At 36.0% G+C, this 18,636-nt stretch overlaps 1 protein-coding gene across 5 annotated transcripts in view; it reads right to left on the reverse strand.

Annotated features, from left to right (window-relative positions):
* The window catches only part of LOC109412528 (AF4/FMR2 family member lilli), a 635,361-nt gene that overhangs the window by 54,413 nt on the left and 562,312 nt on the right, over positions 1-18,636 (reverse strand). For all 5 annotated transcript variants that reach the window (XM_062852329.1, XM_062852328.1, XM_062852324.1 and 2 more), the window contains 2 exons: positions 11,062-11,289; positions 3,717-4,313 (listed from right to left, as the gene is read on the reverse strand). In XM_062852329.1, coding sequence (XP_062708313.1) covers positions 3,717-4,313; positions 11,062-11,289 — 825 coding nt within the window. The remainder of the gene's footprint in view (positions 1-3,716; positions 4,314-11,061; positions 11,290-18,636) is intronic.

Below are 18,636 nucleotides of genomic sequence, written 5' to 3' on the forward strand. Positions count from 1 at the left end.
CCAGGGGAAATCCTTGATGAAAACACAAATGACATTTTTTAAGAAATCCCTTAACGGAAAAAACGGAGAAATCTATCCACCTTACAATGATAACTGAATAACAGCTTTATTCAGCTAAAAATTTTAAAATCAAGCTTAAAAGCGTACTTATTGCTGTATTGCTGTTGGGTATGAATAAATCCGGAGTGAACTACCTGAGAGGAATGGCTAAAAAAACTGGAGGAATCCCTGAAATAATCTCAAAAGGAATCTCTTGGGACATACCGGGAGGAACTCCTACAGCAGTGGTCCTCAGGCTTACTGTCTACGCGGGCCACAATTGAGTTTTACAATAAGGCTGCGGGGCGCAAGGCATTTAAGAATTTATTTTGATCAAATTTTAATAGAGTGTCAGGATTTAAGTTCGACATACAAGTCATCCTTTATATCCTACAGAATAATGCTTCAGAGTCAAAATAAAAATGTCATATTTTTTTGGGCATATAATTGAGGGGGTTAGAAGCAAAGGGGTGTAAGTGACAAAAATCCACTTTCGAGTAAATGAGGTTTAAAGTTTTTGACCAATTTTTCATCCCATACAAAATGTATGGAGTTTTAAAATCAACCCAATTTTCTCCGATTTATTTTAATTTTTCCAATCATCGTAGAAACAATCTTAAAAAGTTCCTTAAAGCTTGAAATCTAAAGAATTTTATGATACCCTCAGCTCAAAATCGACAAAATGGTCACTCACACTCCTTTGCATCTGGGCCCATCAATTATTTTCTAGATGAAAATGATTTATAAAGTTAACCATACTGAAGCAAATTAGCTTTTTGTATACTTGTATCTTTTGCTTGGGAATTATTTCTTTACTTCCCAAAAGGGCTGTGCAAATTTCGGTTAAAGTTCGTTTGCTGAAATCTCGGCTGAACGCTTGACATTTAATGTTTGATGCTAGCGGTACCCATGGGCGCTGTTAGTGTTTAATACATTTCAAAATCAGATCGCGGGCCGCACTAAACCTTCACGAGGGCCGCAGTTTGGTGACCACTGTCCTACAGGAATACCGGAAGTATATCCAAGAGGAATTGTTGAATCTTGACCAGGATTTTGTGTTTTAAATTGCATCAGTGCCACCTAGTGCGCTGCTTTTCCACTGGAATTATTCTCGACTCATGGCTTTTATACACATGAATGATTTTGTTGAAGACGCCATCATCAAATTTCTCCACAAAGTCGAGATATTAGTAGCGGTAGTTTACCTGTTCGAACGATTTCTTACTAATAATTACAATGCTGAATCATGCTTTGCCGAATAAACATATTTGCAGAAAATGACACAATGGTATATTTTTGATGAGTTGAGTCTGATCAAATTAATTTTCCTACAGAACCGTCTAGTGAGAAAATTTCTAACTAGAATTTACTTCTCATTGAACTGACCTCATTGAAAATGAACTCATTAACCGCGGCCTTATGTAACTTTTGCAGCAACGTTTGCCCCACCTAGTGAACGAGTTCAGAAGTCAATGGTTCATAATGTACGAAGTACAAATCTCTTGAACAACTCCTCCGAAGAGAGTAGACGAAGAACGCCCCAAATCGTATCGGAGTTGACAGCACCCTCTCAGATTAGAATGAAACTTTCTGGGTAAATGTTGACTAGATAAAATGGCATAATTAGTTTCTTCAAAATTTATATAGACTGTCTTTTGAAAAAGGTAAACTGTATTCGCTGATTTTTTTTCAAATGTGAATAATGAAAAAAATGGCTACTCTTACAAAATAAGTGCTGTATGAATGATAGTCAGATTTCAAGGAATTTTTTAAAAAATATCAAATTGAGCCCAGCACTGAAAAAATCGTTATTAAAGATTCAAAGTCGATTAAGGCACTTTTAAGGAAAAAAAGTTTTTTTTTAACAAAAACCTTTTCACTTCTAAATGATTTTTATATGTCTTTTGTAATCAAAAACTAAACCAGTGAAGGTAATAATCATCCCACAATCCAATGAATCAAAATTTGTTAGGAGATTCTGTATTATTCATTCTATCATTTGAAAGTTTTTTTTATTTAAACAAATACTTTACTACAGTCTACAACTGTAGCGACGTATTTCCTCCCAAATTGCATTCGGAGTTGGCAGCATCCTCTGTGATTTCATTGAAATTGTTTAGATGTGTAAACCTTGACTAGATAAGCCACTGCACATTTAATATTTTAAATTTTTATTTAGACTAACTATTGAAAAGAGCTAAATTTTTTCAACAGATTTTTTTTTTTCAAATGTTTCCATTGAAAAAAAAGCTCATCCCTTAAAAAGTGTGTTTTGATGATTATCAGAAAATACAAGGGGTGATGTATGTAAAAAATGTATTTTTTTCTCTCACGAAAACGTTCAACAAACTGTAACTTTTCATTTAGTGCATCAACAATTTTCAAATTTTAATTGTTTATCAATCTATTAATATGTGCATCATTGGTATAAATTTCAGCTCGATTGGTTAATCTGTCACGAAGCTAGAAACGTTCTCGTAAAACACTATTTTTCAAGTGAACTGTTTTTGAACTGTCATATCTCAGAAACCAGTGAACCGAATCGAATGAAATTTTGAACGTTTATCAACAATTTATAATTGCTTCAAAATTCTTTAAAAATAGGAGCTTTTTGAACGTCGAAAACAGTTATAATGGAAAGACGCTTTTTGTATCTTTCAAGTAAAAACGTTATTTTTTACATCAATGTTAGTTGTTATATCCATTGTTAGTTGTTACATCCAAAGATTTTCTACTTCTGTTCTCAAGATACCATTAATAAGATATATAAGAACCTATTTGGGTTAAACGAAGAACACGTCTAGTATTTTTGTGTGATGTTGTCCTCTATATGAATGAAAACGTCAAACGTCGTGAGAAAATATTATATTTTATTATTGCGACATTTGCACCCATTCAGACTCGGCCGAAATTCATTATCATCACAGTCGAATTTCGCACACGACTTTGCAGCGGCTGGCATACACAAGTTCCGTTGAGTTCATCACAGGGGCGTCGGATCCACAACAGGTAAACAATATCGGTTTGATTAGCGACATTTCATGCTGGGAAATGTTGATTCTGTGGATTCTTCTAGTTGTCTAAAAATAGCATTTTACGAGAACGGTTCTAGCTTCGCGGAAGATTAACCAAACAAGCTGTCGGTTTTAGCGTTAAGTAATAAATGGACGACGATAATTGTAAGTACACTGTTTAAAGTATACTTAATCTAGTGAAGAAACGCCTGATCAATTTCTACGCAAGGATCAATTTGACTCCGGTTTACGGTACCTATTTTGAGATAAAATTTTATTGAAATAAATGTTTTTTTATTGACTTTGAATTTTTTCAAATATTATTTTTTTCAGTGTAGGGCTCAATTTATTTTTTTTTTCGATATTTTTGAAAACTTGACTTGTATGTAAAACACTTTTTTGAAGTAGTGGTGTTAAATATCGTTTGGAAATCAGATTTTTTGGATCTTTTTTGTCCGATATGGCCGAGATTAGGTCTACGGGGTCCACAAATTGTAACCACCAGAACAAAATATGTTGACAGATCTCATATTGTCATGTCTTATCCAGAGTTCTCATTGATTGGATGTGCACATATGATGATTTGTTAAGCTGTAATCAATACAAAAGCAAAACCTTACTGCTAGGTAGAAAACGTGCAAAGCAGAAGCCGTGTGTACTTACCATCGTAATCGTAATCGTTCATATCTAACGGTATAATATTACTCGCGCTAATACTATTATTGCTACCGGTACTAGTAGTAGTGGAATGCACATTGAGGCCATGCTGCTGCTGCTGATGCTGGTGCAGGTGCTGATGTTGATTTTGCTGCTGCTGCTGTTGTAGCAGTTGCTGCTGGTGCTGTTGCTGCTGTTGGTGTGGCCGTCCCCCGATCAGGGTGGGACTTGGTGTTGAAAACATTGGCGGCGGCGGGATGGGTCCAATCTCGGACACAGGTATCGGCGGTTCCGGCAGCTCCGACAGCATGATGTGATTCGGGTGGTGGTGGTGGAGGTGCGGATGCATGCCGGCACCGCCATGTTGCTGCTGGAGTGCCTGCTGGTGCTGTTGGGCTACGGCGGCTGCCGCGGCCGATAGGGCTGCCTGCGACGGTAGCTGTTGGGATTGTTGCTGCTGCTGGTGGTGTTGGGCAGCGGCCGCCGCAGCTGCTGCCAGGGCAGAGTGCTGCTGCTGCTGCTGGAGCGTCGGATGGTGCGGGTGCTGATTGGATTGGTTTTCGACGGTCGCTGGAGGTGGTGTTTTCCGTTGATTATCTTGAACTGCGAATTGGAAGAAAGGCAATGGGAAGAATTGTACGGTTAGTTGTGGGTTGATGATGGTTTTGGAGTGCTTTAGGAGAATAGATGATAAAGCCTCACTATAAACAAGTCTGAGCGATGCAACTACGATGTACTAGAATGAGTATGATCTTACAGCTACGTTTGTCATATTATGGTAAGTATGGAGTTAAAATGGTATAATATAGAAAGGTATAGATAATAATGAGTATTCACATGGAAACGTAAAAATATGTTTTTTATGCTGGGTATCAGAATGCGACTTGCTATTCGGCTGTTCGTGTAGATGCATAAGGTTCCGATTTCAGAAAATACCAAATCTACCACAGCTTCTGGTCGCCCGATTGACTCTCGAAACGAAACACAATTAGTGGGAAGTATTTTTCAAGTGATGGAATAATGGCGAAGATATGCGTGAACTCGAGGATCACACATTCACTTTGTTGTTTTTTTAACTTATAATTTTGAAAGAGGGAAAACCCCCTTCTAGTGATTTCTTTGCATTTCGAAAATGTTCACGCTAGCCGAAGGCGAATGGTTCAATTTCCGGCCGCGTAACTACAAACTTCTCACTGCCACTGACACTTCTCTGAGCAAAATGTTAACCGGAAAAATGTACAATAAAACAGTACTGAAAATATCATTTCGACATATCCAAATTCAACCACATCCAGCTCATTTTAGAAGCTCAACTTGAGAATATGGTATATGGAAAACTTGTACAACTAGACCAGTTTAACAAGAAAGTCAAGGAAAACCCGATCTTTTTTTGAATATTCAAGGAAAATGTCGCGGACTATCTGCGAAAAATGTTGAATGATATTCACCAAGAAGATAATTGACATTTTTCGAAGATAGTCCGTGACATTTATCTTAAATATTCGAAAAAAAAAATTCCGTGACTTTCTTGTAGGGCTGGTCCAGCAGCACAAGTTTTTCATATACAATATTCTCAGGTTGAGCTTCTAAAATGAGCTGGATGTGGTTGAATTTAGATATGTCGAAATGACATTTTCAGCACTGCATGTAAATAAGAAAATCATCCTCAAACTCCGTACTCCTAACTGCAGTTTTTCTTTTGATTCGTTAATCAAAAGGACTTCAATTCTACAAGCACTGGGTGAAATTGAATCACCAATGAGACTCAAAAATCTTGTAAAGTTTTCCCAACATATCTTTCGAAATTTAAAAAATGAACAATAAAAATTGTATCTCGACGAACGCTAAAAATCCAAGAATTCTCCACTGGATGGGCCACTGGATGTTATGTGTGTTGTCTGCAGGGCCGGATTTACAAATGTGGGGGCCCGAGGCCACAGTGCCCTTTATATAGAGGATATATTTTGCCCGTACAACATGAAACAAAATCTTTAAAATATCAATCATCCTTACAAATATGTCAATGACGGTATTATTGTCATTGTGGAATATTTTGAATCTAGAGCAATAAACAGAGTGACGTTTCTAAGAAATCCAAAGCACATTTCTAGTGGATCTTTGCTACAATATCTGGAGAAGTTGCTGATCGAACATCATAAAAATAAACACTTAACAAAAAGTTTTTCTAACGCGACTTCTAGAGGAAGTTCTGGCGACCTCCCAAAAGAATTGTCAATAAAACTCTGATATCAAAAGGAAATTGAAATAAAAAAAAACTGAAGAAATGTTGGAGAAAATCTATGATATGTTCCTGATGAAATTTCCGACTTAATTTTCAACAGAAGTTCCTATTAAATTTCGTAAAAATTTCGAGTGGATAACTTGGAAAAATTCTCCATAAATTTCTACCAAAATTTTTTTAATTAGTTTTATTAGGAGTTTGCCATGAACTCATACTTATTACAGTAAGCAAATCTCTCAATTCAAATAATTCAGACTGAAACTCTACAAAATAATCTACCTTAAATTCATGCTAGATTTCCTCTAAAAATGTTCTAACAGTTTTGATATTCTCCGATTTGGTAAGATGTAAGTTGACTAAAAAAAATCAAACTCAAAAGTTGCAAAAATAGTTCAAAACTTAAAAAAAAACCTTTTGTTTTTTCAGGAACTCTACAGAAAAATCTTCAAAAAATTTCGAAAACATACTGAACCTTTTAGACTCAGCAATTCATAGTTATGGGGTTTCTCTAGAATTCAGTCGAAGATTTTAGTCTGGATATCCGATGATTTTTCGTAAGCAATAGCACAAAAGTTTTGGAGGCAAATATAAAGTTTCATAAATAGATGGACAAATAGTTGCAGTCTTTCTAAAAAAAAAATCATAACATCTTTGCCAGTACACAGTACACGCTATGTCCAAAGGAAAGTATTATGAAAATCGAATGTACCTCAAATGTTATTCCATATGATCGTAGGTTTGGACCTCTAGTTTCAGAATCTGTGCGGTTTAAAATATTTCATCTTGGGTTTTTTGATTTTTTTCGATTTGTTTGATTTTTTTCCTATTTTCCCATACAAATGGCGAAAAAGGTCATTTTAAGGTTAATTTCATCCCATATAAAAATGTATGGAAAAAAAACCCAAGATGGATTATTTTAAATCGCACATATTCTGAATCTAGAGGTCCAAAAATACGATTCTAGCGAATAAACTTTGAGGTACATTCACTTTTCATAATACTTCCCTTTGGATATAGCGTGCAGTAATCTGAAGTTCTTATGATAAAAATCAAATCAAGAGAAGCTTCTTGCACTACTTTTTAAAAGATTAATGTGTCAATTTTCTCATCAAAGTCGTAAAAGAACCACTTTTTGAGCTTCCAAAAACGCATATTTTCGTGCACTGGGAATGTTGCTACGTCATTCCGTTCAAAAGATATTGAAGATTTTCTAGAAAAAATAGGCACTATTCTACTTTTTCTTGAGCTACAAAAATAATTAATTTTTTGATTTGATTTATAACACTGTTTCTTTTTTTGAATGCTGGTAAAAGATATTTTTTATCTTGTACCGATTTTTCAAACCCTCTAAGCAGAATACCCTCTTCGAATGAGTGAAATAAAGTTTTGTACCTTTTGATTCCGCCCTATTTAGGGCTTCTTGGGCGACTTTGATGAGAAATTGAAACTGAAAATGTTAAAACCAGAAAACCGGGTTTTCTTGAACCACCCTAGGCCAATTCAGAAAAATATCTCTAGATCGGTCAATTTTAAAGCTACATAAAAACTGTCTTCAGCAAACTTGCTCAATATTGATAGATCTACAACTTTTCCGAAGAATGTACACTCCCGATCAAAAGTTTGGAGTCACCCTCTCAAAAACATATTATTTTCTTAGGCCCATATCTCCACCAATTTGCGTCCGATTTCAAAACCCTAGGTCCCATTCAAAAGATAATAAGTCAAAGTAACTTTGAAAATGCTTTAAGTGATTTTTTTTCAAAAATATTTGTATGTAAACTTAACTAAAAGTTGCCAAATTTTTCTTAAAAATGAATATAAACTTACGGCAGTGTCGCTGGGTCGATTAAATTTTAAGATTAGAGCGGTAATATAACCTATTTTCTATTAGCTTTCGACTGCATTTTACCAACTTAGCTTAAAAATCTAAAAAAAAAAGTTATTGAGTAAATTAACACTTGATGTCATCGACCAAAAGTTTGGGGTCACCCCTCAAATGGTGTATCGGCCAAAAGTTTGGGGTCACTATCGTAAAACATGGAAAAGTGATTTGTTAAAATCTGCGTCATCTATAGTTAAATTTTAATGGCTTATGGCTCATTTCAAACCTGAAACTTTCAAACATAATTAACTAAATTTGCGTTTGATGTTTTTAATTTAACGTATTCAATTATGTATATGTATATATAAATGTTACATTTCACCAACTTTCAAAAAATGAGGCAATTTTACGTTAAGTTTTAGTATGTAAATTTTAACAAATATGTGTGGTTCAATGCCTATGCGGTAAGTACCATTCATTATGTTTAAAATAAGCCAAGAAGAATTGAAATTGAATGAAAGATGACAAAGATATCAACATATCACTTTTCCATGTTTTACGATAGTGGCCCCAAACTTTTGGACGATTTTGAGGGGTGACCCCAAACTTTTGGTCGATGACATCAAGAGTTAATTTACCTAATAACTTTTTTTTCTAGATTTTTTAGCTAAGTTCGATAAAAAGCAGTCGAAAGCTAATAGAAAACAGGTTATATTAGCGCTCTCATCTTAAAATTTGGTCGACCCAATTTCCAGCGACACTGCCGTAAGTTTATTTTCATTTTTTAGAAAATTTGGCAACTTTAGTTTACATACAAACATTTTTGAAAATTTTTAATTTAAATCATGTTCAAAATTACATTGACTTATTATCTTTTTGAGGGAACGACTTCAAACTTTTGATCGGAAGTGTATATAGCTATTCTTGGAAATAAAATAGTTTGGTTTCCAATTTCTTTGAAAATATGGACCACTCTAAATTTTTTTTATTTTTTTTTGTCTGTATTAACGAGATTTTTAACCCTAGGCTAGTTCATCTCGGGACCCACGCTTTACTTCCCTTCCGAAGGAAGAACCCACATTTTGTGAGTATGTCGGACTCTAAATTTCATATACGTTGAAAAGAAGGCTTTATTATTAGGAACAACTTTGCAGAAGACCATATTTGTCTAAAAGATCATTTGTAGGCGCTAAATGTATCTTTCCTCGTAAATCTGGTTCGTGAACCACTGTGCACTAGTTTGACTGATATAAAAATGTTCCTGGCATTGAATATTAGAACAATAACAAAATTTGATATTTCAAAGTCAAACGAATAGCTCGAATAGATCTTATGTATAAGAGCTAAACATGATAAGATGGTGATGTTCCAGGAGTTAATTTTGGTTATAAGTTTAAGATGTTTTATCTCTTAAATCAGGTTTATAACGGTTCTCAAAACCTCTACAAGACTAATGGCCATCAAAATCTAACTTGAGCAATATCCCTTCTTGCTCTCCAAATTAAAATATGCTATTAAAATATTTTCTCTGCTCGGGTTTCCATTTCTTTTTTATTTGTTTTCGTTTCCTGCACCTACTCTTATTTTTATTTCCGTTTCTATTGAAATTTTGGTTATTAATTATATTTTTATTTGTATTTTTAAATATTTTCTGCATGGAACTGTCGGGGTCTTGTTAACTATTTTGTACATCAAGGTGGTGAATTAGTGATTCGTACAAACAGAAAACTAAACAGTGCCAAAAACAAGTGGAAGAATTAGTGACGAGAAATTAGGATCTAGCTACGAATCACTAATTCACCACCTTGATGTAAAAAATAGTTAACATGACTCCGACAGTTCTGTGCAGAAAATTTGACGAAAAACGATAATAGCGATTAACCCCTGAAGAAGACCAAAATGTGGTCGAAACGTTGGGTGAAATCAAATAGTATCGTTTGATTTCATTGAGACTGCTTAGTCGTTTCCGTAACGTAATATTCATTCAACATGTTGACTTTTGGTTGCTGAAAAACCGTGAATCAAATAACCTAAGATACAGTCTTAAGTTAAGTAGATTTGAGAAAGTCTTCACAATGAACTAGAATAAGATCATTTAGGTTTTGGGAATCATCTACGTTTATAATAGTATAACAGGTTGAAGATATCTGTAAAATGTTCAGTATTATTGAAACTATGAATTTACATCTTACAAAATAGGATCTTGCACACAATGTTTTTTTTTTAACTTCTGACGTTTCAACGCATGTAGCGGAAAAAATGGTAATAAACATTATGGAAAATTTTATTTCTTGTTCATAGTTATGTACATATGTATAACATTTCAATATCGGTTTTAAAATTTAAATTTAAAAAATATTTATTTAAAATGGTTTGTTCCAGAAAAAGCATATTAAATATATTCAAAGATTTTTTTAATTTCGTTATTTGCTTCTGCTGGTGATGTGCACTTCATCATAATTGTGGTATTGTGATAGAGTGTAGGGTTCTGAATCAGTAGCTACCAGGTCGAATCCGGTAAACCACATATTTTCTTATTTGAACAACAACATATTCATTAATGATGTAAATTCAATTTTGCCTTCTGCTTTCCATCGTTTTTTTTTTTTTTTGATATTTGAAATGACAATTTAGGCTGCCAGCGTGAGCCTCTTAAGCAGCTTGAAAGTTGCTGAAGATGCTCCATGCAACTTTATAAGGTATGAACTTTCTTGTGAGCATATTTAAGCCTCTAATCAGAAAGTTCCGTTCATAAATTTGTCTTCATTTTGTGAAATTTGAATCTTACTTGGGATGAACCTTAATACAGGTCGGATTCGATTAATCGGAGTCGGGTTCTGAAGATTCCCAAACGTATATCTTGGGAACGGAATACTGTACAGAGCTGAAAGTTTGACTGATTACTATTCAAAGTTGGGTTGATAAAATGTCAAAAATTAATCTTTCTACAACATTTCGTTTCGAAGATATATGTTTCCAAAGGTTCAGAACCCGACTCCGGATAATCGAGTCCGACCTGTAATCCATTTTACTATCTTGTCTACAGAAGTCTAGACCACATTGTGTAATCTTGGGGGATCTGTTTGGTAATTGTAACCCAAAACTTTCTCAACTTTGTCCCGAATTTCTTAGATCCATTGGTTATTCAACCCACAGCCAGTGTCACCTGATTTACTCAGCCTTCCAACGTTCCCGAATCAAAACCTTATGCATCACCCCAAAGGTAACAGACAGCCGCATCCCAACCTCTACACGGTCAGCACATCAGGCTCTATCTATATACTTACAACCATCGGTGTTGTGGTAGCAGAGGACCCGCCGGGACAGTTTGCTCGGCCCCAGGGTATTGGGCCGTTCCGGCTTGGGCTGTATCAACGGCGGCACGGATGCCTGCTGTTGTTGCTGCTGCAGTTGGAGGCCACCGTCGATGGTCGCTGGACCGCCACCACCCGGGTGCTCCCCGCAGGACCCATTCGCAGCACTATTCTGGACGTCAGTCTTTTCTTTCCTTGGCTCTGTTGGTTGGTTGATTGTTGATTGGTTGAAGTTGACGTGTTGTTGACGGTGTTCAAATTAGGGCGTTATTTGGTGGGGTTGGCATTTTTTTTGGTTTGAAGATTGTGTGTGTAGTGAGTGGCGGGCGGTGGCAAAGGTGGTTGGTAGTTGTGTTAACGGGTAGTAGGTGAGATTTGGAAAGTGCGCGCAAGTTACGGGTAGATTGGGAAAGAAAAAAAGAAAGAAAACGGGAAAACCATGTAGCAAAGCGGCTCAAACGGAACACGACGGTACACATACACATATTCGGTGGTGTGGGGCTTATTGGGGGTTAGTGTGGAGTTTGGCTACAATTCTCTGGTATACACTAGAATACAGGCCTATGGTACATTAGTGGCGGATGTAAAATCTACATGAGGTCTATACGTTTGATTACTGGAGCTAGAATGTTAGAGCTGTGTCATTACAGTACCGAATCTCATTGTTTCCTCTTAGTTTTGTGGTAGAAATACGTGTTTTCAATATACTTCAAGTCAGTTGCAGTTCTTGCTATTCTCTATGTACTTGTGCAATAATTTGAAAGCCTGTGCTTGTATTGGCAGTTTTGTAATTAAATGTGCTACTCATATCATTATTGAGAAAGACAGTAATTTTAATTTTATCTATTTTAGGCGTCCAGCCAAAATCGAAGCACAGAAAACACTGTAAAAGAATTAAGCATGACAATCTGTAAATAAATTTCAAAATAATCTGAAACAGCACATTCATCGTTTTGCATATAAAAAACCTAAATATGTAATCACAAGAATATACAACATATATTACCCCCAAAGAAGTACAGCAAACAAATTAAATCAAAGGCAGGACAATAATCATCAACAGCGCATCGAATTCTCCTTCCATCATTTCGCTGTATTAACTCGCACAGCCATCCAGAAAAAAAAACACGCGCAACAGTTTACTTAAATTTATTGTAGGGTAAGCGTACCACTTAAGGCGAAACTGGAAGCTTTTCCTCATTTTTTTGGTTTTCGATTTTTTATAAAATAACGAAGCAATATTTTCAAAATCGGTTTTCGTGCACATGTAGAGTATGGATCAAGATATCTTCTGATTTTTTTTGTGGTGGAAAAAGTTTTCCATTTTTGCAGAAACCATTTTTTTGTGAAATTTTATTCAAAAATGGTTTCTGCACAAACGAAAAACATTTTCCACCACGAAAAAAAAATCAGGAGATACCTTGATCCATACTCTACATGTGTACGAAAACCGATTCCGTTCCATTCCGGATTGGTTTTGATTCGTAATAAAAAAAAAACTGGACGAGGAGCCAACTGAACGCGGGGGGTCGTCAAACGTAGCGGCTTGTTTATGGCTGTTTAAACATTCGCTGATAGGAATCAAAATTGTCTTTGGGGAGTACTTTTTATGGGTTTTGATTTGTTTTTTAAAATGTGAACGAGAGACCGAGGTTCGGTCGCTTGTAAAAATGCTAACCCCAGGGAACACAGTCAAATACGTATTACAATATTTATGGAGAAAAGCGATTTGGTGGATAAAATATATTTCATTTTTTTTCGTTAAATTTAACGGTTTAAAATATACGGCTTGTTCTCGTTTTTGTTTGAGGTCAAAATTACGCTCAGAGTGGCTTAATGACAAGGCATTAGGAATATATAGCTCAAATTTTAGAGAGCACTGTAAAAACCGTTAAACGGATTTGGCTGAAAATGCATCACGATGTTGACAATGACTAAACGACCATCATGATGCATTTTCAGCCGTATTCGTTGAACTGTTATTGAAAACGGCTCTCTAGAAAATTTGAGCTAGTATGTACTTCGAATACTTTGCCCTTAAGGAAACTAAAATGTTCATCGAAGGTACTATGCAATAACTGGAAAATGGAAAGCAATAAAAAACTGCTGCAAAAACAATGAGCAAACTACACATTTTTTGAGCGCTCAGAATTTCTTTAGGAACTGCAACAAATGCACGAGAAACATTGTTGTCAGATTCATTAGCTTAATTTAGCTTAGCTTGGACTGACTGCACACACCTATGGTTGCTATTCCATGTCTGACATTGGCATTGACATCATTGTCGGATACATGATCAAAAAGTCATAAAATCATTACCCTTACCGCTTCGTGATATAATGATATAATGACCTAAAAGATGCTCATCATGAACAATTATAACCTCCTTCATGACCATTAGCTATGTTTGCTAAAAGCTTTACGCAAATCTATACTCGTTTTCAGAAATAAAATATCATGACAGTTAGTCATTGTATCATGACGTTAGGTCATGAAACTGTAGCGCCGTGTAATTAAATTACAAATAAATTATGACCAGTCACTTATGAAGCGAACATGTGAGCACTTCGTCACGTGCCTCTGCGACAAGCTCACTTGTTTATAAAATTTCAAAATTTGAAGTAGTGGTACAGGTAGATTTGAGGTCAGGGAACCACCACAGAAAGCAATAAAGAAGTGAAAAATTATATGTAAAAAAATCAAAAGCGTGTGTGAAAAAATAGTGCCGAAGCGTAGGAGATAAGTCAAAGCCGTAAAATCAAAACTCTCCTGCAGCATTTCTATTTTAAACAATCCTCTCAGTTGAAATCACAAGGAGACAATTTTATTGAGTCCTATCTCGCCAAAGATTCCAGATAATACTTTTCTTAGTTCTGAGGTCAAGTTTTTAACATATTTACAAGGAAAAATGGAAACGGAGGCCCTCCAGTAGTTCCAGGTCATTTGGCCGAACGCCATTTGGCCGAAAGGGTCGTTAAGCCGAATGCCATTTGGCCGAAGAATGAATGATGAACTCAAGAGACCATGTCACTGTTCCCCATCTAGGTTTAACTCAAAAGAACAGCCTATGATTCAAATAAGGAAAAACCTTGGATAAAATACTGACAGTTTCAACGCCAACTAAACCCTGAGTATCAGAACTAGAAAGAACTGCCCATAATCAAAAGAAGGAAATACTTCTAATGGTCATATTAGCAGTTAGAATGTTAAAAACTTCCTCTGAATTATTGGGATCATGATTCGGCATTCGGCCAAATGGCCAGACACCGTCCAGTAATTTACGTTAGCTGAACCGGTCCTACCTGCCATCACCATACCGATTTCCATCAAGCAGCCTATAACTCACTGAAAGATCGTAAGGCTCTTGAACTTGGGTTGGATGTTATGTTGCTGAACGCTTGCCTTAGACAACTACAGCATGACCACTACCAACGACCACGGGATTCTGGCCCCCAAAGAGTTCAACAGGTTACAAGACTAGGGTATTCCGTTGTTTATATATTGTTTTATAAATTCACTTCAATAAAATATTAATCATCAACACCAATCTTCAAAACCATGAATTATGCTTAGGTGCTCTCCATAAACTATGTTAATGTTTGCCATCTCAGACCATAACCTCCCTACCCCGACTTCGAGAGCTTTAGCCCTTTTTTTCGAAATTTGTGTGGAGCCTAGACTTTGGTCAGACCCCACTCTCCCTAAGGGCCCATTTTTCATGAATTATGTTCATGGTTAGAATATATACTTCATGGTTTCATGACTCTGCTTGCCATCGTTAATACAATATGAATCGAAAACGATAAATACTAAAATCATGAATCATGCGTATGATGTCATAAATTAGGTTCATAATCTCAGAATGCATGATTGCATGACCTAATTTGCCATTTTTTCAAAACAATTATCTAAAAGGTAACACTAAGGTTGCGTTATGACAAAATGCACATATCATGACCATTTTTCGCAAAATCATGGCTTATTTGGCTAGTTTTGAGATTTTGGTAGTAAATACTACATCTGCTACGTGTTCGTTTAAATAAAAATGTCTTTACTACACTACTTTCGAACATAGAATTCGGTACGCACAGCTGTAGTATACTATACATAAGTGACCCGATTATGTCAGCCCCTTTTCGGAACAAATTTTTTGTTCTCCTCGAAAACCTAAACAATTTTTCAAAATTTTTATCCCTCTATTTCCTGCCCTTTAGCTGTAGTTATATGATAAACATGGATGCATATGTTGAAGTTTGACCGTAAGATAACGAGATCCAAAAGTATGTCGCAAAATGGGGCTGACAAAATCGGGTCCTTACTGTACAAATTTTGAATAGTTAAATCCAAAGATTACTACTCGTGTAGTAGTTATGTTGGGATTCTAGTGCAAAACCAACGAAAAACAGGAAAATACGATGAAACACTAACATATTCGAATTAAAATGAGCGGTACCAATTACCTTGGCTATTCCTATGGATACTAGTAAAATCTAGAGAAACTTGTGATCAAGAATACTCTTTCAGGGTTTGAGAATTCATTGAAAGATTTGTTTCTTATCCAGACTTTGTTCCAAAAACTCTCTGATGATTTCTCTCAAAATTTTATCAAAGATTCTTCTCGACCTTCTTGGACTGCCACCACAATTCCGTTTTTGGATTCATTCGCAGCTTTTCACAGAATACGTTTTTGCGAATTTCTTCCGGAGTTCTTCTCTTTTTTTCGCGGATTTGCTCTGAAATTTTTCCGGTGTTACTCCCAAGATTTCTGAGAGTTGTTCACGAATTTCTTTCAAAAGTCTTCCCGATATGCTCCCAGAGTTTCATTCCGAATTCATTCCAGAGATCTTTCCAAAATTCAACCAAAGTTCCTTCGTGGATTATTGTGGTGGCTTTTTAATAGTTTCTTCCCGGATTTCTGCAGAAGTGCTTCGAAGGACTTCTTCCTGTTGCCGAGATTTTGCACGCAGCTCATTCAGGGGTTTCTCTCAGATATTTTCATAGTTCCTCCTGTTATTTCCCAAATATTTCGTACCCCATGAGACACTAGGAGCAATGAAGAGAAAAAAAAAAATCAGAAAGATCCTCATTAAAAACTGCAGGAGAAGTCGATCGGAAATCAGGAATCCTGGAAAAATCTCGAGGAGGGATCTTGAAAAAAAAAGATTCAAATCTTGCAAAAATGCCGCTCCTGGGAGGAAATAAAAAAAGAACACTAATAAAATGCAGAGAAGAAAATATGGGAGAAACCTGGAAGCGATGCCATAGCCCTCCTCTTGTTCCAGATCCAGAGTTCTTCTTTTTTCACTTGCTTTTCAAGTTATCATCCAGAGGAAAAATCTTCAACTTCTTCATGGACACGACACGACAAGCTTCTAGTATGAATCTTCAGCATGACGGATAAATATTTGTTCTGGTAGTTCTTGTGGTAAAAGCTAAGTAAAAAGCAAAAGTAATTACATTCGTCTTGTAATTACGGTCACCATGTAGTAATGGTCGCCATGTATTAATGGTCGCCAAGTAGTTATAGTCACCATTTAGTTACGGTCGCCATATGAAAAATAAATGAATAAGAATCACACAGCATGTGCTTTCCTATCTTCCACAATTGGAACTTTTAACTTTTCTCTGATCACATTCAAACACCGCAAAAATTATGGTTTCTACCTTGCTTCTTACAAACTATCTGAAATTCCATCAGCGATTGCGTTCGATCCACAATATTCTTCATGGTCAAACTCTAACAATTTGGAACTCTATTCTATTCATCGCAAATTAGCATTCAGAGTGTGGCCAAAAAACCATAGAATGTAAAAAACTTGACACATCTAGCTATTGGAAGGAAAAAAAAGTCACGCACACGCAAACCGCAAGTGTAAAGTAAGTAAGGTAATTTTTTCGCCCTTTATCGTGGTAAACCGGCAAACCAACTGAGAGGAAAGTTTTGCCGTTATCTTTGCGCGATGTGCCGATTGGCCGATGCGGCAGATTATGCAAAGACGAAAAAGTTTGGATTTCTGGGAAAGTTGAAACGTTCCGAGGATATACTTACTAGCTATGCAGATCAGCTATGCGGTGGTTGAAATTGAAAGCTTGTTTTAGCAAAATTGCAAAGTTGGTTTTGAATCTCTGAATGCAAATTTGATTCCATGTCTGGAGGTAGTGGTGGTTTGATCTTAAGAATTGGTATAAAAAAATCCAAATACTTTGAATGTTAGTTTCTTGTTAGCATTTACGGTTTAGTGATTGTCTTCAACCTAGTGGTTAAGGCTATGGATCGCCAATCTGGAGACGACGGGTTCGATTCCTGTTCCAGTCGGGAAAATTTTCTCGACTCCCTGGGCATAGTGTATCATTGTACTTGCCACACAATGAACAAATTCAAGCAATGGCAGGCAAAGAAAACTTTTCAATTAATAATTGTGGAAGTGCTCTAAGAACACCAAGTTGAAGAGAGGCAGGCCAAGTTCCAATGCGAACGTCGAGTCATAAAGAAGAAGACGATGAAGTCTAATATGTTCTGTTTGGCTATTATTGGTTGGTTGTTATATATTACAACCATCATGCAACCAAAAATTAAAAAAAATCGTTCAGAACTAGGGTAAACTAAGCAGACTTTCATAAGTATCATAGAAATTGTTTTATTGTATTAAATACAGTTTTTATCACGCACATGTAGACCTAATAAGAATAAGAAAATTACTTTATAACGATGATAAAACTTGAAATTTTGTCACGGACTCAAAACAGTTTTAAAACAAATAAAAACAATTGCTTAGAAGTGAGAGTTTGGTTATCATAAGACTAGAAATTGAATTTTTTATTGTTATTGTGTTACTCAAGATCTCAATGTCATCGCCAAGCATCAATTGTGCTGTTCTCACTTCCACCTCAGTTACCTTCCACACGCAATTTATGCATCAAAAGTGTGGCGACCACAATGAATTCAGAGAATTGTGTGCAATCAATTGGGACGGAAAATTGAAACACAATCGTCGCCTGTCGGAGACACAAAAGTGGCAACGGAAGTTTGCAACAACTTCCCGCTAATTTGAATACGATTCCAATTCCCAACACAACCAATGAGGAATGAGACGAACTTCTTCGGCATCGCCCTGGTTCTAAGGATGAGGGAACGTAAAAAAGTTCTAAGTTTTTTTTTTCTTTTTGGGTAAATCTACTGGCCATCCATCCACCCTCAACTAGAACGAGAATTGGCCATAAAACGGAAAATCAACGGGATTCGAATCATCCATTTTGCTGATTTTTTCGGGGAAGTGTTTTCTGTTGGACTCTTTGTCATATTGACAATAGAACTGGATACTTTTTGTGGACTTGGCATGCGAGTGGCGCTGGCGACATGCTGTCCGGATCGGAAAATTGTCGTCTATTTGAAGTACTATGGTGGACTGAAACAACATTTGCATAGACGTGGCCTTGACAATAGCTATTGTCACTGTTTTCAGAAAAGAACTGAAAACAGGGAGAAACCGCATTATACACCACTAAAACAGATTTTTTTATTTGAAATTTTCAAACTCTAAGAAATTT

Source organism: Aedes albopictus, chromosome 2, assembly GCF_035046485.1.
Source record: "Aedes albopictus strain Foshan chromosome 2, AalbF5, whole genome shotgun sequence".
NCBI lineage: Eukaryota > Metazoa > Arthropoda > Insecta > Diptera > Culicidae > Aedes > Aedes albopictus.